The sequence below is a fragment of the Cyrtonyx montezumae genome, unplaced genomic scaffold, assembly GCF_038088225.1.
Source record: "Cyrtonyx montezumae isolate F1298 unplaced genomic scaffold, pur_monq_1.0 scaffold_2, whole genome shotgun sequence".
NCBI lineage: Eukaryota > Metazoa > Chordata > Aves > Galliformes > Odontophoridae > Cyrtonyx > Cyrtonyx montezumae.
This window is the reverse complement of record NW_027071936.1, coordinates 4700567-4727007: the sequence shown is the minus strand read 5'-3', so window position 1 is coordinate 4727007 and position 26441 is coordinate 4700567. Positions and strand designations below refer to the sequence as shown.

The 26441-nt window shown below is 40.2% G+C and overlaps 2 protein-coding genes across 5 annotated transcripts in view; both read right to left on the bottom strand.

Moving 5' to 3' along the window:
- MND1 (meiotic nuclear divisions 1) overlaps positions 1–20147 on the bottom strand; it is a 32774-nt gene extending 12627 nt beyond the window's left edge. Inside the window, exons 1-6 of the mRNA XM_065736311.1 lie at positions 20088–20147; positions 19516–19581; positions 18739–18796; positions 16538–16686; positions 2963–3037; positions 1194–1308 (exon numbers count right to left, since the gene is read on the bottom strand). Coding sequence (XP_065592383.1) covers positions 1194–1308; positions 2963–3037; positions 16538–16686; positions 18739–18796; positions 19516–19581; positions 20088–20090 — 466 coding nt within the window. The 5' untranslated portion in view covers positions 20091–20147. The remainder of the gene's footprint in view (positions 1–1193; positions 1309–2962; positions 3038–16537; positions 16687–18738; positions 18797–19515; positions 19582–20087) is intronic.
- A 4817-nt stretch (positions 20148–24964) lies between these two features.
- Positions 24965–26441, bottom strand: part of TRIM2 (tripartite motif containing 2) — a 52894-nt gene continuing 51417 nt past the window's right edge. For all 4 annotated transcript variants that reach the window (XM_065736265.1, XM_065736264.1, XM_065736263.1 and 1 more), the window contains exon 12: positions 24965–26343. In XM_065736265.1, the coding sequence (XP_065592337.1) occupies positions 26191–26343 (153 nt within the window). In that variant the 3' untranslated portion in view covers positions 24965–26190. The remainder of the gene's footprint in view (positions 26344–26441) is intronic.

The following is a 26441-nucleotide window of genomic DNA, read 5'->3' as shown; positions in this document are numbered from 1 at the left end:
ACTGCTTCAAAAGAGGGGCTCTTCAACATCTCCAGGGCAGTGCTTAACTACAAGAAGACTATCTCAGCACTTTAAATACCTGGCACTACAAATGCCTCTGCTGTCAGTATCTGCCTGAATGTATTCATTTTTACACCTGGAGTGTGTCTGTTATTTGTCCTTAGGAGAGTACACAGCAGAGGATTTACAGCACAGCAACCTCAGGTTTCCAGTTTGCATATTCCCTTGCATACCATTACATCCTTAGGGAAAGATAATGTAGCTGACAAAAAATGTCATGGTCCCACTAAAGAAAGAGAATCTGTCCAATTCTTGGGTGTGCTGCCAATTGTGTTTACGTTCCTGGCTTTCCCTCAGCACATTTCTAAATCTGCAGACTCTGCACAATGAATAAGGAAAGAGAAAGGTTCAGATTCAGTCAAATATCTTTCCAAAAAAAGGGTCTGTCCCTGTTCCTTATCGCTCTGCAATTACATTTTGGCATTGAATATTACAGCAACTGAATATGCAGTAGTGTTTGGGTAGCAATCTAAGAGCCTAATAAAAAAAACATTACTCTTGAAGAAGAGAAAATGCAAAAAAAAGTCATGCATACTTTTCATTTTTCATGCTTAGTATTAGAATATTAAGTACAGTTCAGTGCTCAGTTACGCATTAAGTAATTTTCTGATTATTCCTTGTATTCCATTAGAAGTAGAAACTTCGACCAGAAGTATTTCAGTCAGCACAAACATTAATACATGTTATTACACCACTGACTAAATAAAAATTAAATGTTTCTAATGAAATGGTATGTGTTAAATGGACAAAACAAAGGAAGGAGAGTAATATCTTATTGAGCCAGTATGGGACCAAAGGCAAACGGAATCCAGTGAACGCTCTTCCTGCATGGTAGGGTTCCAGTGCCAGAATTAATGTTGTTTCAGATACAATGGTCCTGATATTACTTCTAATGAACCAGAATATTTCAGTATTAGGGTTGCTGTTGGAGACTAAATATCAATTAAAGAAACTCTCCCCTTATATAATATGGCAGAACATGAAAAGAAATGGTTAGGGTGCTTGTATTACACCACTTATAGCTTAAAAAAAAATCAGCTACAGATTGTCTGATCTCTGCACACCAGATTTTAAGATAAAAAAGCACAGACTTTTCCCAAGGAAAAGTTCACTTTCAACAATATACAACTTACGCATTTCTTCAACAACGTCTGGATCACATTCCCTGTATTTTTCTACTTCTCCTTTTAGCTGCTCTTTTTTCTGCCGGAGGGCAGCAAGTTCCTTCATCAGAGCTGCACGTTCTGCCTGAGGAGTCAAAGCATGTTGGAAGAAACATTAAAAATATAAACAATACAATCAAATAATTGCATAAAGCATGTTTCAAAAGACAAAAAATATATAAATTTAAAAGCTTTCCATCAGTGAACCAATTGAGTATTCTGTGCACACACACAACTCCCAGCAACACTCAATGATTCTGAATAAAAATTGGAATGAAGACAATTAAGGTCAAAATGGAAAATCAAAAGAACAATTTCCTGCAACCTTTGAACTCTTTGCTCTTGTGTGTAACAGTTAAAGGACATGCAGAAGCACTAACCTCATCATTAAAGACAGCATTACAGAAAAACTTGCCATCTGCACTTCTACATATCTGAATACTGACCACGCATGATTGCTGTCATTGTGTATTTTTCTCCTTGTTTCTTCCATGCCATTTAAGAGCAGTGGTCTCAAAGAACCATTCAATTACTTACATTGTGAGAGTATGTACTTCTTTCCTCAAATTTTCTACTTCTCAATAAGAATTTGCAGACACTAGACTCCACATGAGCACTCCCGCAGCCAACTCAGCACAAATTTCTATTTCAGAGAGTTCTTACAGCCAGCCTCTGCACCTGGCTAATAACCAGGATATCCAAAGAAATCCTGCTAGGGCACCGAGTAGCCTCAAACAGCCAGGCAACACCAGCTAAAAACCTGTCAATTTACAATGCCCACAGGAGCCTAACAGCTTGCAGGTATTTTCTAACTTTCACATTCTCCTGCCAACAGCCTGGATTCAGCCCATCCTGCAAAAGTGGAATGGAAATCAAAGACTTTCAGATGCTGGGGAGTTATGGAGACCATCAGCTCTAAGACCAACATCATGACACAGATTTCTCAGGACTTTTTCCTGATGTTTAAGCTGGAAACAAAGTGTTGGAAGCATGAGCAGAACAGGATTTCCAAGATCAATAGATTCTTGCAACTAGGGCAGGCCATGTGGTGGAGAAGGCCAAGCGAAACCTCTATCAGTCCATCTGGAAACCTGACAGGCAGAGCTGTATGCAAAACCTGTCTGACATTTTAGATTCTAAGATATGGCACCTTCCCACAGAATTCCAACAAACTTTTTTTTACTGGATGTTCAAACCAGTTTATGCTGAGCACCTCAAAATCAGGACACCCTGTGAAATTTTTTGAAAGTACTACTTCACATGTTCATTAAATGTGAAGCCTAAATACAATTTTGCAGTGTACTTTAGCTTCAGCATGATAAGAGCACCAATATTAACTGACTCCTCAGAATAGTAATAAGCCAAAAAACAAGATCTCCCAACACCTAAGTTCAGTTACTAGATTTGGCAGTTCAGGATCCACTGGAAAATCTGGCAGGTACCTTGGAGCAGTTCAAGTTTAACAGTATCTTTAAATATGAAAAAGGCTAGACAATTAGATTCCAAGCAGGCATACATTTTCTCTGCCTTGGAGCATCTACTTATCACTATTTTCCTCATTAGTGCATGACCTAAAGGAAGACTAGCATTTAGGAGCATCTGATTTGTTTCTCCTTCTTCCTCACCACCAGCACTTAGAAATCTTAATGGATTTCCAATGACTCATTAATACTTGCAAACTGTGAATACTTGGATCCTTTTTCCCCAGTAGAAAAGCCTCCCCCTGCAAACCAGCTTACAGTGTCTTCACGTCCAATTTTCGATTTTTCGATGCTTTTTTGTAAAGCCTCTTTTTTCTGACTCGTTTCTGCAAACTGATGAAGGAAACAAAAAAGAAAATCAACCTATTTCAGTAACATATACATTTAACATATAAAACACATACATGGACACTTATAAAAGTCCATACATATAGAAAATAATTAAGCAATATATACACTTCTAAGTATATATATATTTATAACTTGTGTAATAAAAATAAACTCAAAATAAATACAAAAACACCCAAACATAAGTTTGGGGCTCTGACCCACAGAAAAGAATTACAAGAAGCACACGTTTTACTTCCTTGCCATATAATTGTGTTGCATGCTGCATATTTAGCATGGTATGAAACAGGATTTTAGTCCCATAACCTGGCATCTCTACACAAAGATGCCCATGACAGGGAGGCTTTGGACTAGATGACTTCTTTCTTTTCACCCTTTTCCAACTCTTTAATCTCTCCCATAGCCACTCCCTTACAGACTGGAAGCAGAGGCAATAGCTGCAGCAGCTCCACTTGCTAAGCTGCTGATACCAGCCTTCCCAAGCCTTGGTATGCCACTGGCACTGCCCCAGTCCTTTTAGTATACCGATGTATAGAATTACCTGTGGCTCAAAGGCATGCAAAGCCATGGCTCCTCCTGTGCTGCACTCACAAGGCTAGACTTAGGTCTGAGGCAGAGGTATCTTTCAGAGGAAGCCACGTCTCACAGGGCTGGCACAAACACTGCCTGCATTGCCCTGTCACTCCAGAGGAATTATCTATCAAGACAGATCTCTCCCCATTAGCCCGCTGCCAACCACTGTAGTTGGAAGTCTTCCAGGGACACTTTGGTATCCCTTAAAGCTGAGCCTTTATGCATAAAGAGTATGATGCAGCCCTTACTCCTCAGGGACAGCACTCAGTGCTAACCACAGCTTCTTGAAATGCTAAACAAGATGTATAAGAATGCAAAAAAAAAAATTCTAATAAACTATATAATAATAATTTCTTTGGAAATTAGCTATTCCATTTGAAACCAATACCAAGGGAAAAAAAAGAAAAGAAAAAAAGGTAGCATTCTTTTTAATACAAACTCTGTTATAAACTTAAAGATGCTCCGTGTATCAGTCAGATAGAAACATCAGATTAATCACCAGCATGATGGAAGTGGCTGTCAAAGCCCTCATTTCATTTTTCAAAAGAAACCAAACTCCTACCACTGGCACCCCCCCCCCCAGAAACTGTCACTCAACATCTTTGCTTCTCCATTCTCCTTTTCACTAATGATCCCACTGAATGGGAGAACATTCCTAGACATTACTTGCAACCCTTACCCTTGATAATTTAACCATATTTATATTCTTGTGCAACTGAACTGACAAGACCACATTGGTCTTTACATGAAAAATCATTTCTGCAGTGTGTTCCTCTCCAGGCAGACTACATATCTTGCTTGCAAGAATTCAACCTGTTCATACAGTGCAAATGGGAACTGGTTTGGAGCTACAGTCAATTTCTTATACTCAAGTCCACTTAAACTCATGTTCAGTGTGTATTTTCAGAAATACATCTGTAAATGCATGAAAAAATACAGGGCAGAGCTTATTGCCAAGTTTTAAGTTGCTGGACATAAAGGTAAATAAAGCTCCATACTGGTGCTTTCTAAGGATTATGTCCCAGCCCAACTTCACTTCACTTGGTTTTGGGGGGAGGTTCCTCTCTTCGAACAGCTTCCTCCTCCTGGATCACAGAATCACAGAATTGTAGGGGTTAGAAGGGACCTCCACAGATCATCTAGTCCAACCCCCATAACCATATCTTCCTGCATGTGTGCGTATACACACAGATAAGGTCTGCTTTCAACAGGGATGTTTTACTTTGACTTCACTCTATATAGAAATTACTTTAATGGTAATGGATACGTATGATTTGGGGAAAAATATGACCCACTGTTTACTCACTGCTCTCAATGAAAGTGACCACAGAGGCAGCGTGGGATTCAGTATGTGGCTTGAAGTATACCAACATCTCAATTTTGGTGAAGAGTTCAACAACAGCGCTCCTTCTGGGTTTTCCACAAAACTCATGTAAAAATAAGTGTGTTAGTCCCCATGTTATGCCTTACTAGATTGCAGCACAGAGTTCAGAAGAGGATAAGTAGTTAGGTGAAGTTTGCCATTTAAGAAGCCCAAGGAAAAAAATACCAGAGCACACATCATTCAGTATCTCTGAAGAATTAATTTTGTTGAAACTAAACTCACTTAGAAAGAAGAGATGGCAAAGAGCTTATATAAATATAAATACTGCACACACAAAGAGTAAGACAATACCTTCTGGAACAGGGAGAAAATAAAATTGTTCGTTTCCCTGTTTTCCATATTCATAAAGTTCTTTAGGAACATTTCTGCATTCTCTAAGATAGAAGCACAGAATCGTTCAGATAGATGCAATTAAATACCAAAAACTGGCTACCAGCTTTTGGTTCTCTATATTCTCGGGCATTTAATCATGAAAGAGACAGTAATGATAAACACTGAGATCTACAAAAACTTGCCAACTCTAGATTCTGACCTACATAGTGTATAAGGTTTCCGTGCCACAAGGTTAGAAGGTCTCATTCTGACTAAAACCAAGGATAACTTCTATAAAACTTTACTGAAGATATTTTCTTTCTTCTTGTATGGATTTGATCTTTATTCTTTGTGTTCACAATCAAGAATTTCAGAATTCTTTTTAGAAAATAAAATACTCTCTGTGTGTCAAAGTGGGTATTCCTATGACAACAAAAGATAAGGATAAGGGAAAAAATTGCAGAGAGAGAACAGAGATTGAAAAAGCAAACAAACAGGATGAGAATGTAAAGGGCAAAGAACAGATGGCCAGGGTTCACCCAAGAAATCTGTGAGGATAGGAGAAACAGGAAGGCTTGGATAACAAGGCAAAAACGGTGCTGAAAATAACTGTATGTGAAAGAAGGAAAGAGAGGATAAAGGAGTCAGTTGGAGGAAGGATGAAGACAGATTATATAATACTTAACAGAGACATAAGGGCAAATGGCAGGTGATAGGTTATAGTGCATTAAAAGAAAAACAAACAAACAAACAAAAACCCAAACACAAGACCAAAAAAAAAAATCCCCCACCAATTTGTAAATGCTGCATATGTATGATAGCAAAGGAGCACATCTGGCCAAAGACAGTGACTCACCTTCCCACTCACCAGCTCTAGAAAGGCCTGATTGCATAGGAACACAGTAGCAGATGGAAGATTTCAATCCTTGGAGCAATCCTGGAACATTTTTCAAGGGAACTGACAAATAATTTCAAGGAACATTAACCACCCTGAGAGAAATCTGACTTCTGCCAATAGCTGTGGGATTGACATGGAGGAAAAGCTACTTACTGCCTCCCCACTATGTTTCTTAAAAAGAGGTGTCTGGTCTGACACATGAACAAACTTCTGCCACAAGCATAATGGATCAGATGTGAAAAAGAGTACACAAAGATCTATTCGGCTGTACTGGAAAGTCTTAACATCTCCAGCCTGCCTGTTCACACAGACCTCCTCAGAACCAGCACATGATAAAGCAAAGTACAAGAAAGCAGGAAAAATCCCACTTGCCAAAAAAGCTGTGTAAACAAAGGATGAGGGCAAACAACACTGTATTAGTCAAGAAAAAAACACCTCCACAAAAGTATTTACACTGTTCGCCAAACATAGTGGCAACTTGCAACAAGCTAACATCTGTGAAGCAGAAGAGCTAGGTAGGAAACCATCCTGTTCATTTCACAGACCACTGTGGTCAGTTGACTGGCCTGGCCTGGCCACTAATTCATTCCCAAGTCCCCAGAGGGATGCTCATACTGACTTTGCACATCCTGACATGTTCAGCTGTACATTTGTGCAGCAGTTTGTGCACTACATACTGACAATAACCATCCCTTCCACCCCTGGCCTGGCGTCTGGTTTGTGTCAAGGAATAAAGAAATAGAGATTGGATGTACATAGGTAATTTGTAACGCCTTGCGCACACATGTCAGGATTCCACTGTGACAACTCAGCGACATACAATTGGAAGAGGATACAGCAGGTTTCAATTTGCTTCCTCTCCAAAATCTGCCTGATATTGCTCTAGCTCAACACTCGCTTTATTCTCCAGCAAACGTTTCTGTTGGCCATATTCCTTCTGGTTCCCCATTCTCAACCACTCCACCCACCAGCACCCTATCCAAAGTGTAGCTTGTCTTCCCAGAATTCTAAAGCATCTCCAACCTGGTGATGGCCATGCAAAGACAGGCCCTTGTACTGGATGAGGATAAAACTGAGGTCTAGCATGCTATCCACAAACATTCACAGCTGCTGTTATGGTCTTACACTGCTATTATGGTCTTACAGAGCAATATCATATGCTCTATTTTCTTGCGGAGAGAATGCTCCATCAAAAATTGTATGAAAAACTATTGCTTTTGTGCACCCCACATAACCGTGGCAGTACAGAGGAATTCAAGACATTCATTTTCGAATTGTTCATAACTTTCCAAAATTATTTACTTGAGGTTTAAAGTTCTCTACGTTTTGTTTCACAGGCCAGAGGCAAGCACTGTGTGCTTTTAGCTTTAAGAAAAGCAGTTCAAGAGTTTTAGGGTGACATCTGTAGTCAAGGGGTATATTTCTTTCCTATGTTAAATCCATCTTGCCACTGAAAAAATTAAGTGGAATTGACAGAAGGCATGGAGAGAAGGCACTTCAAAGCATTCCTCTCAATTATAAAGAAAGTTCTAAAAAAATGATAAAGACAGATAATAGAGAGAGAGTAAAAATGACAAGATTAACAGCGAAAAAACAGTGTTAACATATTGAAAACAGACCTGCTGTGTTAAAAGAAAGGCACAGAGATCCATTAAAGGAAACCACTTGGCAATTTCTGTTGACTAAAACAATGAGGCTTAAGAATAAACAGGCACACTGATGTGCAGAATTATTTCCTAAAATATTGCACAAAGTAAACATGCAGTTGCTTTTTACATACTTATTTGCCAGGGCCTCCAAACACACAGAAGTAAACATTCAGCACCAGCAGCACACTCGTGGCACAGCAGAGCACTCACAAAAAACTTATCTGACATTTGGCCCTATTGAAACTCATACAGTTAACTTTGGCCCATTGATCCAGTCTATCCACGTCCCTCTGTAATGCCCTTCTCCCCTCAGGCAGATCAACACTCCTTCTCAACATGGTGTCATCTGCAAACTTACTAAGCATGCACTCAATCCCCTCACCAAGATTATCAAAGATGTTAAATAGAAGTGGCCCCAGTACCGAGCCCTGGGGGACACCACTAGTGACTGGCTGCCAACTGGGTTTAACTCCAACAACCACAACTCTTTGGGCACAGCCATCCAGACGGTGTTTCACCCAACGGAGCAAACACCCTTGCAGACCATGGGCAGCCAGCTTCTCCACAAGAATGCTGTGGGGGACAGTGTCAAAGGCTTTAATGAAGACCACATATACAGCCTTACCTTCATCCACTAAGTGAGTCAACTTGTCATAGAATGAAATCAGGTTTGTCAGACAGGATCTACCACTCGCAAACCCACGTTGACTGGGCCTGATCCCCTGGCTGATCTTTAACTGGTCCATGCTGGCTCCTGAGATTATCTGTTCTATACCATTCCCAGGCACCAAGGTGAGACTGATAGGACTGTAGCTACCCAGATCATCTTTCCAGCTCTTTTTGAAGATGGGTGTCACATTTGCCAGTCTCCAATCCACTGGGACATCCTCAGCCAGGGCTGCCGAGGAATGATGGAGAGTGACTTGACAGTCACATCCGCCAATTCCCTCAGCAATCTAGGGTGCAGTCCATCCAGCCCCATGGACTTGTGAGCATCCAGCTTTTGGAGCAGGTCCAAAACTATCTCATCATGGATCATGCAGGGCCTGTTCTGTTCCCCATCCCTATCTATCAGCACAGGGAGCTGTGTGCCCAAGGAGTAACAAGTCTTACTATTAAAGACTGAGGCAAAGAAGGCATTAAGCACCTCAGTCTTATCCTGATCCTTAGTCACCAAGTTGCCCTCAGCATCCAACAAGGGATGGAGATTCTCTGTAGTCCTCCTCTTGCTGTTGATGTATTTATAGAAATATTTACTGTTTTCACTTACATTAGCGGCCAAGTTCAGTTCTAGCTGGGCTTTGGCTTTTTTAATTTTCTCTCTGCACAGCTTCACTACATATCTGTAATCATCATAAGTAGCTTGCCCACTCTTCCAGAGACCATAAACTTTCCTTTTGTTCTTAAGTTCCAGCCAAAAGTCTCTGTTCAGCCAGTCTGGCCTCCATGACCATCAGCTCATCTTCCGTGACTTGGGGGTGGTCAGCTCCTGCACCTTTAAAATAACTTCCTTAAAGTATTTCCAGCCTTCGTGGCTCCCACACTCTCCAGAACTACCCCCCAAGGGACCCTCTCAACCATGGTCCTAAAGAGGTTAAAGTCTGCCCTCCGTAAGTCCAAGGTGGCAGTTCTACTGACTACACTCTGTGGTTCAACAAGGATCAAGAAATCCAGCACCTCATGATCACTATGCCCCAGACAGCCTCCAACCTTTACATCCTCCGTAGGACCTTCTCTGTTAACAAACAGCAGGTTCAGGATTTTGCTTCCCCTCATTGGCTCCTTCACCAGCTGTGTCAGGAAGTTATCTCTGACACTCTCTAGGAACCTCTGGGACTGTTCCCTATCTGCTGTATTATAAATGCAGAAGATGTCAAGACGAAGTCCCCCACAAGAACAAGGGGGAGAGACCCCAGACCTCACCCAACTGTCTATAGAGTGCCTTGTCCACCTCTTCATCCTGGCTGGGTGGCCTGTAGCAGACTCCCACGATACTATCAGTCTAATTGGCCTTCACTTCTATTCTGACCCATAAGCTCATCACCATCATTAATTTCCATACATTCACATTCTTTCTTAAAATATATGGTATTCTAAATGAAAGGCTCATGCACACGTACTTTTGGGTGAAGAACACTTTTTCTAAAATATCATGATATTATGTTTGTAAGTTATAATGAGTGAGTTTTGTTGTTTTTTTTTTTTTAATTTTGGATTGTAACTTGTGTCAGTGACCAAAAAGAGTATGAGAAGCTCAAGCTAAGTGAGGATTATTTTTTTTTGAGATCTAACCAAACAAAGCTTCAGCTCTCCATACTACTGGCTGATGAAGCACTACAATGGTTAAAAAAATAATAATTCTAAAGTTGCGTCTGTGTTCTCATAAGCAATGTTTACATGTTTTTCACTGGTGTTCATGTGAGTAAAACTGGTATGCTCATCACTCCAACAAACAATCCATTCTGTGGTTCAAGATTAAATGTAGGCCTATAATCCTGACTTACACATGAGATTGAAACATCCCATGGCAAGTCAGGTATGGCTCTGTTCTTAGAAGGTCCCACTGAGTATGAGAGGCGTCCTTCCTGCGTTTGCTGTACGAGTCCCACTTCCACGTGGAAGACACAAGTGAGACGTTTTCCTTCCATTGGAACCTTCACTCATCTATGTATAAATCTTATATTGATAACTGCAGCTCTTTTAAAGATCACTCTTGTAGAGTAAATCACTGTACTCTTTCAATTCAGTTATGTTTCCATTTGGATGAAAAAAATCTATCTAGATTTGCCTTAATTGTTAGTTAACACTTGCTCAGAAAAAGACGTCTTGCCTTGAGCTTCTGGTTTTTGCGTTATTAATTTGCAGTGCCATTTGGTAAGTACCAGTAATGCAACAGAATAAAACATCTATGCACAACTGACAGAACTAGAAAAAAACACATAAAAATGTAAACATGAAGGATGCTTGTAACTGTTCATAAGTGTATTTACTGTAAGCCTTCAAAGACCAAAGTGATAGTAGGCCTGTTCAAAGCAGAAAGAACATTTATTTTCCCTTGGAAAGAAAGGGTAAGAAAGAAAAAATGTTCTCATTTTTCCTCAAAGAGCTTTTAAACCTTGCTACTTCAATGAGCTCAGCCATATACAAGGCCTGCAGGGACTACACACAGTCCAAGTCAAAACACAATATTCATCTGATATTCTCCGAGCTCAAGACCTGCCTAAAGATTACAAAAAGCAATTCAAAACGTGACTCTGTAAACTTTTAAAGGGCCCAAATTCTACTTTGACATATTACCATTAAAATATGTCAACAAATTCCAGAGTTCTGGAAGGAACAGCAAGGAACTCTAAACTTTCCCAGGATGCAGGCTTTGTGCCAGTGTACTGAACTGCCTCTCACCCTGGTTGTTGTGGCCACTGTGGGGCTTGGCTGGATATGCAGGCAAAGGGCAGCACCTCTGCCAGATTTGGAAAGGGTGCTCCACATTTACTCCCAATTTCCTTGTAGTTCAGATCAACAGGTTCACTGAAGTAACAGGATCAGGACTGCACATCAGCAGCCAGCACACAAGCCTCTTCAAAAAGGAAAGGTAAATGGTCGGATGACATTATCTAAAAAAAAAAATTCATTAAAGCAGTATTTTTTCCAGCATTATACCAGAAAAAAAAATTCATTAAAGCAGTATTTTTTCCAGCATTATACCAGAATGAATATATAAGACCTATATATATATGCTTCATACATATAAATATGTACATATACACACACAAGGGCATAGTAACAACATATTCTTTTTAATATGGTGACATTCTTCCTCCCATGTTATTTTATAATCCTTACAGTTAGAACAGAGCCAGCTTTAAATAAAAAAATAAAGTCTTAAATCATGCTGGTCTTAGCTTTACCTTAAACTCAACAAGGGGGCAGGAAGGGAAAACCTACACTTCAGAGTTGCCAACAATCTAGCTACATATTAACAGCTAGTAAAAGGAAAAGCATGAAATTCTGCTAATGAGTACCAAATTATGAGGTTGCTTAAGTCTAAAAGAAGCCTCCAGAGCACCATAATTTTAGAAGTCTGCCATGACAGCAGTAACTAAGCATACCCTCCAGGGCTTCGTTGCACACCATTAAACAAAATCCAGAAGGCTTTAATGAGTTACAGAATTAGAAGAGTATTCTCTGCTAGACATTTTAAGACTTAGTAAATTCAGAATCATTTCAAGATATAAACATATTTAAATATTAACATATTTGCAAGATGCAAACAGCAAAAAATCTGAACTGCTTCAAATAAAAATTTATTAGCATCTTTCAAAAGATCAATTCAGGGAAACGGTGTTTCAGGATCAGCAAATGAATGAATGTAGCCACAGCCAACATATTCTCTGTTTAAATGATGCTAATTCTCAGCCATTTGCTTTTTGGATACTTCTTTGCTGCTACAGCTCCCACTGGATGCTATGAAGAGGTAAGCTAGACACACTATACGAGCTCCACAGCTGGATGCTTCTTTATGTGTCTAGTCCTTTATTTCAAAGAAAGCACAAAGGTCTGTGAAAGCCTGCAGGCTGAAAACAGGGGGAAGTCATTCTAATTGCCTCTGTTGGGAGAGTCATTATTACTAAGAAAAAAGAATTAAAAACAACAATGCAAGCCAGAAGGGAGCGCAGTCATCCAGAGGAGCTGGGACTGCTGACTGTCACAATGCCCAGGCCAGTGCAAGGAAGGATAAAAAGATAAATAAGTAGAAAACGAAACTAGATACCCTGAAATACAAGGAGAAAAGAAAACTCAGCGTGCATATGGAAGGACTGCTATAACTGCTTAGTCAGCACATTGGGAACCTGCATTAAAGAGAGAACTCTTCAACAACTGACTTATTTTTCCTGAAAAGAGATAAATACTACACATTCTGCAACCTAATAAAACAAAATTGTAAGCACACATATTACAGAAAAATGTCTAGATAAATAATTCCTAACATAAGTCACATGTATTAGTCACAGAAGTACCAAAGCAAATCTCTGGTGAACCTCAGCTCAGCACCGAGGCCTCCAAACCAGCCAGCTCTGAGCACTCATACCTCATGAAGCCAGTAATCCATCTCATAGCTGGGAGGAGGCACACAGACAACTCATCAGGGCAAGGAGGAGGCTGCTCAGGCTGAACAAATCATAGAATCACAGAATGGCTTGGGTTGGAAAGGATCCCAAGGGTCATCAAGTTCCAACCCCCTGTCACAGGCATATGGGCCACCAACCTCCAGATCTGGTACTAGACCAGGCTGCCCAGAGCCCCATACAACCTGGTCTTGAATACCTCCAGGAACAGAGAATCCACAGCCTCTCTGAAACGCTTTCAGAAGTTTCTATGGCTTCAGTGGGCAGCCAGCCTCAAGCAGTTGCTGCCCAACAGCCTTCTGTGGAGTAAGGCACAATATTTGAGGAGGAGACTTACGTCTGTCTAAAAAGTATAGAAGTAAATTCATCTGTATCTTGAAAAAATATCTGGTGATTAGAACTCTTTTTTTCTGTGTGCATTCTGAACAAATAAGGTTCTCCCCTTTTAGCTGTAGTCAAACATAATCCGGGAGGCCTTGAGCCATGTTACTCACCAATAAGATTATTGTTTCCATTAACTATTTTCAAGCAGTGTGCATTCCTAACAATAGCTCCTTCTAATAAAGCATTCCCAAGTCCTTTTTTTTTTTAATTGACATTGTAAATTAAGTAAATTCTTTCTCTTTTTATATTTTAGTGTTCCTAAGTACAAACAATTTGGTAAATGTCAAGTCACTCTCTTTCAACAAGTTCATTTATTTTATTTTTTTTTTGTTAAAGAAAGCTAACTGCCAAAAGTGAGTTAAGGGTGTATTAATTTCTCAGTTCTTCCTCTGGCTCAATACATGAGCCATGGGAAGTGAAAATTCCTCCTCCTGCCAACCCCAGGGCAGGAATTTATGGAAAAAAACTTCAGCTAACCTCTTCTATCTCAGCTAACACTTGCCCAACACAGTGCTGAGTGGAAAAAATAAAGTGGCCAGAAATTCGCCCCTTCATCTCTGTTGATCATGCATATCTTGAAGCAAGGCCACAAAACAGTGTAAAAAGTCCATCCCTTATCCTCCTCTGGAAAGATTAACCAAAATCTTTGCTGCAGTAAAAGGTGACACCAACTCAGTCCCAGCTTCAGCAGAAGCATGCTGTTAAACCTGGCCTCACAAAGCCTAGCAACACAAAGAAAGAACCCACAAGAAAGCAGTATCATGAGACACAAGGTAAACTGCAACAACTGGCAATAAATCAGTGAAATGAACTGTTCTGAGCTGACAAGCTAAATGAACTGTCACAAAACCAGCCTGAGGAAAGACAGTAAACTGCTTGCTTCCCCAAGCTACTGAATTACAGTACTTGCAGAACTGCTAACAGTTACAGACAACAAAAAATCTCTGCTGAAGAAAAAATTCAAACAGGCATTAATTCACCTTATCTAAGCCAGACAGTACCACTGTCAGGCAGCAGAATCACCCATAGGAGATGATCTTCCTGCTTACACTGTGTAGACTGTACTCCTCATCAGTGGACCTACTAGCAATTTTGACTTCTTGAGCTATGGAAGACAAAAAATGCAGCAGTAGTCACGTGAAGCAAACTGCTTTCCAGAAAAACAGGAAAACCCAACACTTGGGTTTCAGAGCAGCACTAAGTTCATGATCCCAGTCAATCAGCACAGGACTTGCCACGTGCATCAGTTCAGGGGGTTGTGCCTCTCTTCAAACACTTCCCACATCAAAGCAAGTTGAAAAGGAAGGGGAAAAAAAAAAAGCTATGCCAAAAGAAATAACTTTAATACAGATGAGTTAGACTCACGGATGCAACCTTTTATCACCTTGTAAAACTGTTCAGAGCACTATTCGTTTGAAAATGCCACTTTTGCTGAGTCATTTTTAAGACAAGTTCAGCAACTGGGAATCTTTTCCTCCAAAGCACTGAAACTTTTCCATTCTCATCAGCAAAGTAATTTAATGAATAAAAGTATTTTTAAGGATTCACAGAATGGTTTAAAGAGAACTCATAAGGTCATATGTCAGGTGTAAGGTTTGGTTTGCAATAGGATCTGGTACCAAAACTTGTGTTTCAGTTTGACAAAACTGTTTATACTGGCAACTCAATACCAAGTCAACAGAATTTGACCTTCTGCATCAGAAAAACAAAACTTCACAGGAGTAGGAATGAGTGCATGAGTAATATCAGTCAATAACAATGAATCCAAGCATAGTCATTCTGGTTCTTCCTCTACGCCTGAAAATGATATGATCTTACCTAGGTGAACAGAGGAAATGTTTCACATCTAGACTCATCTGAGTTCTGAAAACAAAGGGAGAAAAGGAGCAGACAAAACTGGCCATGGGACAACTATATTAACCAAGTTTCCGTACGTACAAGGTACAGTTTATATCTGAGATACTAACAGATCATATGAGAAGTTGGGACAGTTAATCAAAATAGAGGGAGTCAGGGGCAGAGCCTAAAGTTATGGACTCAATAATGTTGGAGCACCACAGCAGCTATCTCAGCAGCACTCATCCAGAGCAGCTGCTTGAAAGGCTGCCAGCACACAGACCCAGCTAGCAACAACCAGAAGCATGGCCTTCAGCAACACTTACTCTCTACTCTCACCCTGAAAGAATCACCAGCTGATGAAAGATGCACTCTTTCAGTTTAATAATGAAAGACATTTACAAATAGTGACAGCACAGCCAGGAATAACTGACGAGGTGAACTCTTGGCTGTTCACACTTACACGCAATGCACGAACAATGAACTTCAGCCCCTTCATTATCCCAGAAGCTACAAATAATTTTCCAGTAATTCAGCTGATTCTTTGATGAATAAACGTAACACTAAACAATCATGGAAAAAGCTGTCAGGGCTGCTGTGCAGACAATAAGGACCATAAAGCTAGTTTATGGAACTTATAATTCACTCCAGTTCCAGTCAAACTGATGAATAGACGTTTTCCCACTCCGGTGAAGAGACTTCTGAGAAGCTAGTAAAGAAGCAGATAAAAACAACAGCAGTGCAGCAACAGAAGACATCTTGCCCTTTTGCAGAAAATCATGAGCAATTTGTTCTTCTCTCCTAATAAAAGTGCAATAATGGATTGCAAAAATGTTCACTAATTAAGCTATCAATAAGAACAGACGTGAAAAAACAACAGCCATAAGTAGAACATTTATTTGGGATTTAGTAGCCACATTTATTTGGGATATCCATTTCAGACCTCTCATGGCTTTTAGATCACTACCATATGATTGTCTGCACTACATAAGACACATAAAAGCATATGGTGCTTAAATATTTAGAGGAAGTCCTTAAAGGATGTTATGCATAATGAATAGCACTTTCACAGCAGCAACTGGCAAAAACGTTTCCTCAGTCCCCAGTTTGATTTCCAAAACTCTTCTGAGGTGCTACCAAGATAATGAGAAAGAACGTCCCATCCTTTCTGTCAAATGCTTCCTACAGTAAACTGTGCACCTATATATATGCACGTGCACATATGCATGCATAAGAGCAAATGATATGAGCAGGAGTGATAACAGGGTATAAAAATTAAACAAGCCCATTTAGGAAACAAACACTTTATTAAAGGAGATTTACCTGAGTCTGCAATTCTTCTAATTTACGCTTCCTGGCATGAAGAGCTTTACTTGGGAAAGCCCAGAAGTAATTGGATGTTCCAATTCTGTCAGTGTCCACCATGCCATCATCAACTAAGCTTTGCAGAACCTCTTTCACCGACATGGAAGCTGATAGAAGCAAAAGTATAATCTTATATTAATAAATCTCTGTGGTTCTATCTAAGACATCATCAACAATCATCTGTCTGAATATTTTACAGCAGTGTCAGCTAGCTGCAAGATTTCAGGAGGACGTTGTGCTTGATGCTCCACTTCAAAGCACAAATCCCTTTGAAATTAGTGGCTCCAACATAAAGGCTGCTGCTCTTTGGTGCAGTCTGCTACCAGATGTTTGTAAGCCACTCACTAATCAGCATAAAGTGTACACATGTATTACAGCACAATGCTATAACAAATGCATGACAGGGCACTTGAAAAGTTGACCTGCAATCTTAATTATAATACCCATTAACAAACAATTGCTTAATTAGGCATGTAATTGCATTTTGCTTTGCAGCACTTACTAAAGCAGCAGAGGCATTAAGGCAACGTGTTTATGGTCTCACAAGGGGTAGATTTGACATTTGGTTATATTCAGTTCCAATATAGAAAGTCACTTGTAACGTTAGATATGTAGATATGTGCAATAACTGTTTATCCATTTTCCACCAAACATGGGGTACAATCCAATATTTTAAAAATTACACCAGTTCAACAAGCAAAGTATTAGTTATTACCATCCACAAGCACTATAAATCTGAATACCTTCAAACTAAGAGATCTCAGTGTCTGACATCCAATTTCAAGCCTAAAGGATATCCCTGACCAGAAACACTCCATCTTCTGGAAGCTATAGGCTTAGGATAGGGGCACTTCCATAAACCAAGCTTTTCTTTCCAGAAGAAACCAGACTCAACTGGAGTGGCTAAATGCCTCCACGTTCACAAGGAGGACAAATCTGGACTCTCTGAAGGTACAAACGGTTTTAGAAACTCTTATCTTTTAAAACATGAAATTCCTTTGCTTACACTGTTTTGTGTTTTCTTCCTGCAAATTGCAACTAAACATATGCAGGAGGTATTTTGACAAACCAATCAAGACAGCATCACAGTTCTGGAGATGCCAGTGAGCACCTCTGCTGGCTGCTGATGTAATGTGAATCTAGCAAAGCACCATTCTTCAGCGTGCCCATGGTTCTCCCCACAAACATGTATCCCTTACTCTCGCAGTGCCACAAGGACACGCTCGTCAAGGACAGTCAGATAAATACTGCACTTCCGCCCACCTTTATCACTGAACACAAGGAAAGCAGAATGAGGGACACACAAAGGAACTCAATAGTGTTAAGATAAATCATCTTGGATCTTATCCAAAAACAATGATTTTTTATTTTTCACCTTTCTCCTTTACTGCTACCTAGCCTTTTTTTTAAAGTTTTTTTTGGAGGGGAGGAGGGAGAATTCAACAGAACAACGTCATTTTAAGATATGCATGTGTATAGGAACTGCTGAATCACGACCTGAACCACTGATTGGTCACCTGAGGTGAGCACCAAGTCAGCCATGGGGGCACAGGTGGAGGTGATATATCTGTGTGATTGGAAGGGGTGGAGCCTGGCTCCACCTCTCCCAAACCCCATTTAAGGGCTGACCACCACCAGGGAAGGATCTCTTGTTGGAGATCCCTCCTACGTGGAATCCCCTGCGAGCCTTGACATCCTGAAGGTGAGCCATCTTCTCTTTTGTATTATTTGTATCCCATCTATATAGAACTACTCAAAATATACTATCATCTATACTATTTTGTTGTGAAGTACCATCCTTGGGAGTTATTTACCCCACAGCATGACACTACAGATAACTGCATGCTCTGTTCTCTGAGTACACACGGTGATTTCACAGAGTAAGAGCCCCCAGAAGGCAAGCACCTCAGAATCTGTGCAAAATCCCGTCCCGAGTTTTAGTGGTTACCTTGGCACTGCCATCATATTTGAGCGACAATGATGAACAAATAGCAATAGGAATATTTTGCTGATGTTACTTTTTACACTGTGGCCCTGCTATTGGTTATTTCCCCTTACTATTACAATCACAACCTTAAAATCAGCTGGAAAACTTACACTGTTTGACTGGTCCAAAAATTATTAGTGATTCAAGATAAATAATTAGTGCAAACACTTACTAATCCCTTTGTCTTTTGAAGCAATCTTCTCTATATCCTTCAACTGGAACACATCTTTCTGTGTGAAACAAAAGACACTTCAGCTCCAAATGACAGCATCTGCTCAGCCTGTGTGGCTTTCAAACTACAGCAATGCCAACAAAAGCAAGTAGGAAACACTCTGCATGATTATATTTTGCAGGGAAATATCCCTCAATAGAATCAGAACATTCTGAAACATGAGGAAAAGGACTATTGTCTTTAGAAAACCAAAGAAAAGAGTGGGGCTTTTGACTATAACATCACAGAATTTTGTCTGAAGTTAGCGTGAAAACTCTTCTAGGTACATTGAGCCGAGATCAGGTCATCGGTGCTGGATGTACTGCTTTGCTCAAATACTCAAAGGTCACAATAAATGTTTTAATAGGTGAGACTTTGCACTTTATGCATGTCACCAGTATATCTGTAGCTCCATTTTAGGATCTCTAGGTTTATTCCCCTCATCAGTTCTAATCCTTTTTAATCCTGGAATTCTCCCACCTCTCAAACTTCATGATTTCTCATGGTAACAGACTCGGCACGTGAAGGTGTGGCACCAAGAAGAAGGAGCACATAAGCAGCTTCACCAAGGAGCCATCTGAGCTGAGGTTCTGTGGATCCAGCACTGTAATTTATACAGTGGCGAGCCAGGGCACTGGGGAGAAGCACAGCTGGACCCACACAGTGCCTCTACAACAGTGCCCTCATAGGGCCTGTTTATGCCCGGTGGGAAGACACAATTCTCAGCACGACACTTACTGTCTCAAAAAAGATCTCCATCATGCGAGCTCTCTTCTCCTCAAAGCTCAGTCCTTTTTTCTTGGACTAGAACAAGAGAAAAAAAAAAAAAAGAGCACATACTCTACCATTTGCAGAATTTAACGTTTGCTGAGAATTCCTATGCCATTCGCACTAAGTTAGCCGTGCCCCCTTATGGAGCCTTGCTGCTTAGCCCGGCTCCCACGAGGGCTGGCTGTACCCCTACAGCCCACAGCAGGGCCCTGAGCTCCCAGCCGGGCCCCCCCACGGCACCTAACCCAGCTGCGCTGCCACCATTTCCTGCCACATCCAGATGCCTGGTTTGCTTCACTGGGTTACAGGCGCGTCCGGATCCCTATTCTCAACAACAGCAATCCCAATCGCTCTTTAATGTCGTCTCCTAGAGACACTACCGGGAAAGACTCTCAAGCACGTTTCCAGCCACAGCTTTCTGCAGCTAATGACGCTGAGCGCGCTCGCTTCCTCAGGAAAGCAGAAGCGGAGCAGCACCGTGCTCCGCGGCCCCGGGCCTTCCCCCGCGCGGCCCCCGGCCCCGCCGCCGCCCCGCTTACCATGGCGGCCTCCGGGTTTGATTTCCGCGCCGCCGGGAGGGGAAAGGCCGCCTGCGCGGCTCCAGCGCCGCCTGGCTGCACCGATCTGCTTTCATCAAGCATGCCATTTGAGCCCTGTGAGCTTTCCCAACACCCACAGGACTAACGGCAGAATAGTGCTGCGGTGGAGCTCGAGGCTGGAGGACAAAGGGAGCTCTTAGAGCCGCTCACCCACAGGGGACCATGTCAGCCTGATGTGCCGCAGGCTGCAGTGGGACACGGCTGAGCATCAGCGAGCAGTGCAATCCAGGAGTGACCCGCAAAGCGGAATCCCTGCACATCTGCTGCCTCATTTCATGCTTGAGCTTCAGCTTGTAAGCAGGCCCTCTCCCTCCAAAGATCTAACCCAGGGCAAAACGCTAGCTGGCCCTGCTCCAAAACACAGTAATGCTCCCATAGCATTAATATGGCCTAATGAAGTAAGTACTGACTGAAAGGAGTAGCTTAAATGCTAGTTTTTTTAGTAGTGAGGCATTTCACAAAGAGAAAAAGGGAGAATTCATTTGCGTGGCTCATCTGGCACACCTGAGGGTCAGGCAACTTCAACTAAAGGTTGCAATGAGCAGAAAGCAGTGGATATCTCTTCTACCAGCCTGCGGAGAACCTCTGTATTCAGAAATTACATTGACCATTTCTATTCTGAGATATTTTTTGTCTGCTGCGAGTTAGGGAGCGTTCTCATAACTGTCAGCAAAACTATGGAGGCAGTTAAACACAGAGCAGTGCAGCTGAATGTGAAAGAGAACTTTAGCCTAAGGAACAATGAAATGCTTTTGAAACTAGACGTAAGTGGTTAGAAATCTAAAGAGGGAGATGCTGGCTATCTCGAGACAAGCTCATAAAATACATGTGTCCTTAACCATTTCAGCCTTACTCTTCCTGACACTGTTTCTCATTTGGGAATTGCAGCATCACAGGAAGGCCAAAGAGGAAGTTAGCCATTTGCTGCATAAGTTCCCTGGTAAAGAGCAGCATTCCCTACTCTCAGCATCTTGCTTGCCTACATGTCTGATTTTGCCTTGTGACAGAGAACCTCTGCTGTAAGGATGCAGGGGACAGAAGACATTTCTAGTCAGTCGGTGAGAACTCACTTTTATTTCTCAAAGGATTCAGGTTTGGAGAGTCCACCAGTGACAAAGTTACGTGTCCTATCTATAAAGGAAGTTAGCATGAGTTCAAATCTTACTTTTTCAGGAAAAGAGTCAAGAGTGAAGTAAGTCCTGTTTTCTATTCTACAAGAACCGATGCTTAGTTTTCGGAAGCAGAGCCTGGAAACATCGTAGCTCTGCCCAGCTGAAAGGCACTATATATTTCCACGATAAAAGTGGAAGAGATTACTACTCATGGACTGTTTTGGGATGGATGGTACAAGAGTTAGCCCACCCCTTCCCTAAAAGGACCCCCTCCCCTCAGGGCACATCAGAAGCAGAGTGGTGCCACCAAGGCTTGGCCAGCAGCATAATCTTAACATCATCAATTAAAATGTTAATTTTGATTACTGGACTTCAAAAGGAACATGGAGGTCAAGGAAGACCATCTCTGCACCTTCTTCCCAGGAAGGAACAGGTTCCTCTTTCCCTCCTCCCTTTTTACATAGAAGCTAACTACCCATGAAGCAAGTGCAGTTTTCTTAGCTTGTGACCTATGCTGGACGAGTTTGTTTTCCAAACAATTAACCATCTTGCTGCATTGTGGAAATATTTTTAGAGACAGGTGAGCATGAAACACATGAGAAATAAATTCTCAACAATAACAGAGGAAACAAGCTTTATTTTTATTATTCGAAATTTTTGTGCGTGGTAAAGGTACACATTTGACTGATTTTCCTACGTTTCCAAGACGGAGTACTTCTTTTTATTTTTATCATCGGCTAAAGCATCAAGAATACTGTGGCACACAGGAAGCTAAAACTACACACACACAAACACTTTGATGCGTACCTTTCATACTTGATCTTAAGGAGACAAGTTTGTATTTAGCCTCATAGGGATTTAAAAAGAAAGTAAGAACAACGAAACAAAAACAAGTGAGAATAATATATCATTAGTTTCAAGAGAGTGTAAGACATACACGTACACAAAACATATGAAACTGACTCGAAAAGGTGGAATGTACAAAAAGCTTCAAAAAAATGAAGAGGAAAGATAAGAGTCTCGGAACCGGAAAGCTGCAGCGTATCAACTGATAGTGATTTCTAACGTGGGGATACTGCCATACGCTGTGCAGCTTAGGGAACATTCCCATGTCATAAAGCCAAAGCAAAAAGTGTCAGGGTTAAGGCCGTGTTGCTCACAAACATCAACCGAAGTGCTGTACATTCATCAGAAAGAATACAACCAGTGAGGAACTTCATACCAGGTAGCACATACACCTTTCTCAAACTCTCCACTAACAGTCCAAAACAATCACTGCTCACAGTTCTTCAAGAAAATTGTCAATGTACATCATGATTTCATAACTAGCTGTCACCCACAGCTGGAAGTCATTTCTTCATAACATTTCGCACAACATATTGGGCACTTATAGTTCTCATTATGGCAACACTAGATCCTTAATTGTAAAAAATATTGACATAAAATTGAAAAACCACTAGCTTTTACAGAACCAGAAGAGCATTTATCAATAAATAACTCTCCATCTACATTAGGCAAATGCTTTGCCTCAAGCCATTTTCCTTTTCTTACACAGCTACATTGCTGCTATTTTAACTAATGTAAAAATCCCGTATTTGGAGTGTATTTATTTGAACAGATCCCTTTATTCTAGTCATAAAATAACAAAAATGCAGTTGGCTAGTTTGTCCTAAAATACTGCTGGTTACACAAGATCCGCTACATTTTTTGAGATTACTTTTGAGTTGAAGAATAGTTAAATGAAGCACATACATTTGTCATTCATGTTGTGCCACTAGTCAAATAGCATTCCAGGGAAGTCAAGGGAACGTTTCTGGTTATCCTTGAAATCTGGCAGCAGAATGCCTATAGGCCTTTAATAAATGCTAACAACTCAGTATATCAAGCAGTGCAGTTCCGACGTCCACTTAACCGAATGAGAAAAGAATCTGCCAGGTTTTTTTTTAGAACAGAATTTCTGCTTTGTTTATTCTTCATAAGATTGGTAAGCCAAGCATTTTAGCAGAGCTGACTTCAAAAGCACGCTGCCAAAGCAATATGTTTCTCAGTTTCCTGTGCCAGGAAGATAAGGTCAGCCTTTGGGAATGAAAATACCCCATGCCACAAATTGGCAGCATTTGCTATCTATCAGAAGGAAATCCAAATGAGTGTTATTTTTCAGGTGACTTATGTGTTGCTCTGGTGATGCCTGAAACCCAAAAAAGACTATTTAATCTTAAGAAAAGATCCATATCAACCCCCCCAAATATCTGTTAGTGTGGTAGCAAGGGGGCTGCATGCAGAATTCCATGTTTCATACAGATACACAATGGGTTGACACAGATTACATAAAATCTTGAACAGTTCTGAGCTGAATGAACAGAAAATCATTTGAAGAAAAACTGATTCATAGATTAGTATAGTCTTAGGTGTATAATTTGATATATAGGTTAGAGTCTGACCTTTGCGATTCTCAGAGTACCTAGCAATGGAGGATTTGACAATGTTCCTTCAGTGGAAACCATGTGAGTTTAGTAAAGTGTTACTAGAAAAAATCAATTTTTCAACTAAATCTTGTTAGTATTATCGCAACTGACAGCACTAGTAAACTTTTCATTTACATTTTTATCTCAAAGAACCAGTGCCATCTCTCTTTTTTTTTTTTTTTGTTAAAGAATACACTTAAAATGCTACATATTTTCATTCATAGATAAATTCACCATTGAAGGGCATTCCAATGATAGAAATTGTCAGATTGTTTATAAGGACACTTAGAATAAAATTAACTGAATGTCATAAAATCTGATTTACAACTTTGTTAATTTTAATAGGACAGCTTACTGTATAATATCTGAGGTAACTCATCTACTGCATTTTAGGACAAACTCAGTTCAAGCAAAGGTTATTATTTTTCTTTCGGTGAGAACAAACTTAATTTTTAACATTTCAAAAATGTTACCACCAGTTTCTTAGCTGCATTATGTATTAGTTCAAACCTCAAGCCTTATACACAAAATATTTATATTAAGGAAAGGGATTTTTGTGTGAGAGTTTGTAAACTGTAAGGAAAAGAAAACTGAGATGAAACACGGATTCAAAAGCACACAAACACCACTTTTAAGAATTTAGGGATCTGCATTTTTATAAGTCAAATGCATCTTAACAAAAATTTTTTTCTTAAATTTGTTGAAACAATAACCTTTTTAGAAGTAAGTCAGATATTCATAACAAGTAATTTAACAACGATTTATTTCATTTTTGCGCATATGCTTAAAACACTCCCCTGTTACTGACCCAATGCCCTTTTGTTTCAAGGCTTTAAAAATTAGAAAAGACACTACATTTCCCAAACTATTTTAGGCATTGACAGCACACTCACCAGCTCCTCAAATGAGGTTTATGAGTGAGCACCACTCTATCTACATTAAGCTACGATGGCAATTCATCTTTTGACCACTGGATTTAGAATTAAGAATAAAGCCAATGCTACTTTAAAAAAAGACAAGTACAGCCTTAAAAATAACATTATGAACAGAACTAAGTCATATGATAGTAAGCATTTCTCATTAAATTAATAGTTCAATAAAGAACACAGTAAAGAGATCCAGCAGAAAGGAAGAGGGACGTTTTTCAGAGTACTACCATTGTCAAATGGCATACGTATGTTCCAGTTTGCTCCAGTTTATTTCATAACCCACAGTTACTTCTTAAAATTTTTGCGTCAGTCATACATACATACATACATACAAACAAACAAATCAGAACAAATCTTGCAGTCCTTACTTTATCCTCTAACAAAATTCCCTTTGATGAAGGACTTCAGGAATTGGTTCAAATTCATTCTTATTTGTAATGGGGTTTTTTTGTTGTTTTTGTTTTTTTTTCTCATGTATAAAGTAATAGCTTTGGTAACCCTTGGCTTTCCTACACAACCTCTGTATACCACAGTTCCTTTGGTTGTATAAAGTAGGTCCTCCATAGGGGTACCTCTCTGGCTTTCTGTCCTGTGTGATGCTGCATTTTCTTATTTGTTAATACAATGAGTTGCCTTAAGGAAACATGGCAATGAACACATATGAAAGAGTGGCACACATGAAGTTAATTAAGTTGACATTGCATTACCCCTGATCCTTATGAACTAGTTTGGTGTCAAAAGGTCTGCCGTTGTACAGAAATTCAGCTCTCACTAACTACAGTTAAACTTTTCCAGAGCTTCAGAATTGTCAGGTTTCTGCAAAGTCCTTTCAGCACATTGATTAAGAGAAAGAGTGAAGAACAAGCACATGAAACAATCCTTCATTAATCCCACATGAGTAGGGAATTTGCATTGATTCTAATAGCGCTAAATGTTGAGCTGAGTTATATCTGACAGTTTGAACTAGACCGATTTTGTGTGACTTAACTTTATATTAAAAGGACCTACTTGTTATAGATAATAAGACTGAAGAATGTTATAAGTGTAATACATACCATGAAAACAAGATCTAGAAGATTCCCAGGATCACCTTAGGGTGAAACAATGCATAACAGTGACTCTTGTTCAAATTTGGAAGCTCTGAATGGGAGCTACCCTTTGCAGTCTTCAAAAAGCTTTGGGGCTTTTTCCCCAGATTTTTCTCATTTTTGTCTAACCAGTTATCTGCAGTTCTGTAAGTTGCAGTGTTTTTTGTTGTTGGTGGTGGTTTTTTGTTTGTTTTTTAATATCATGTTGTCTTTATGAATTCAGTTAAAGAGGATTCTGTGTATTAACCCTTACAACAAAAAGTTCAGTGAGGAACGTAAGAGGTCAAAGTTCTATGTAAACAAGGTTAAGTCTGGAAATTAACAAGAGAAGTCCATAATAGACTCTTTCATTGTTAAAAATGAACTCAAAGTAGGAGATATCCTGTGTTGGATCTCTGGGACCAGTCTTGGCTTAAAGATGGACAATTATCCAGCTCCAGAGCTCACAGTTACTGTAAGTATCGATAGACCTTGAAGCAATGATTTCCAGAGTCTGCAACTACAACATGGCCATCTGAAGTAAGGGCCAAACCTTGGGGGCCATAAAGTGGGTCAGCAGAGGTGTTAATGTAGGATAAGAATGATCCGCTTCCATCAAAAACCTTTAGGGATGAGAAAGCACATAAGAAATGTTATGAATAAAAAAAAAATCTAGTTGACAAATGTCTACTTTCAGTTCTACGGTTACTCTTATTTCTGA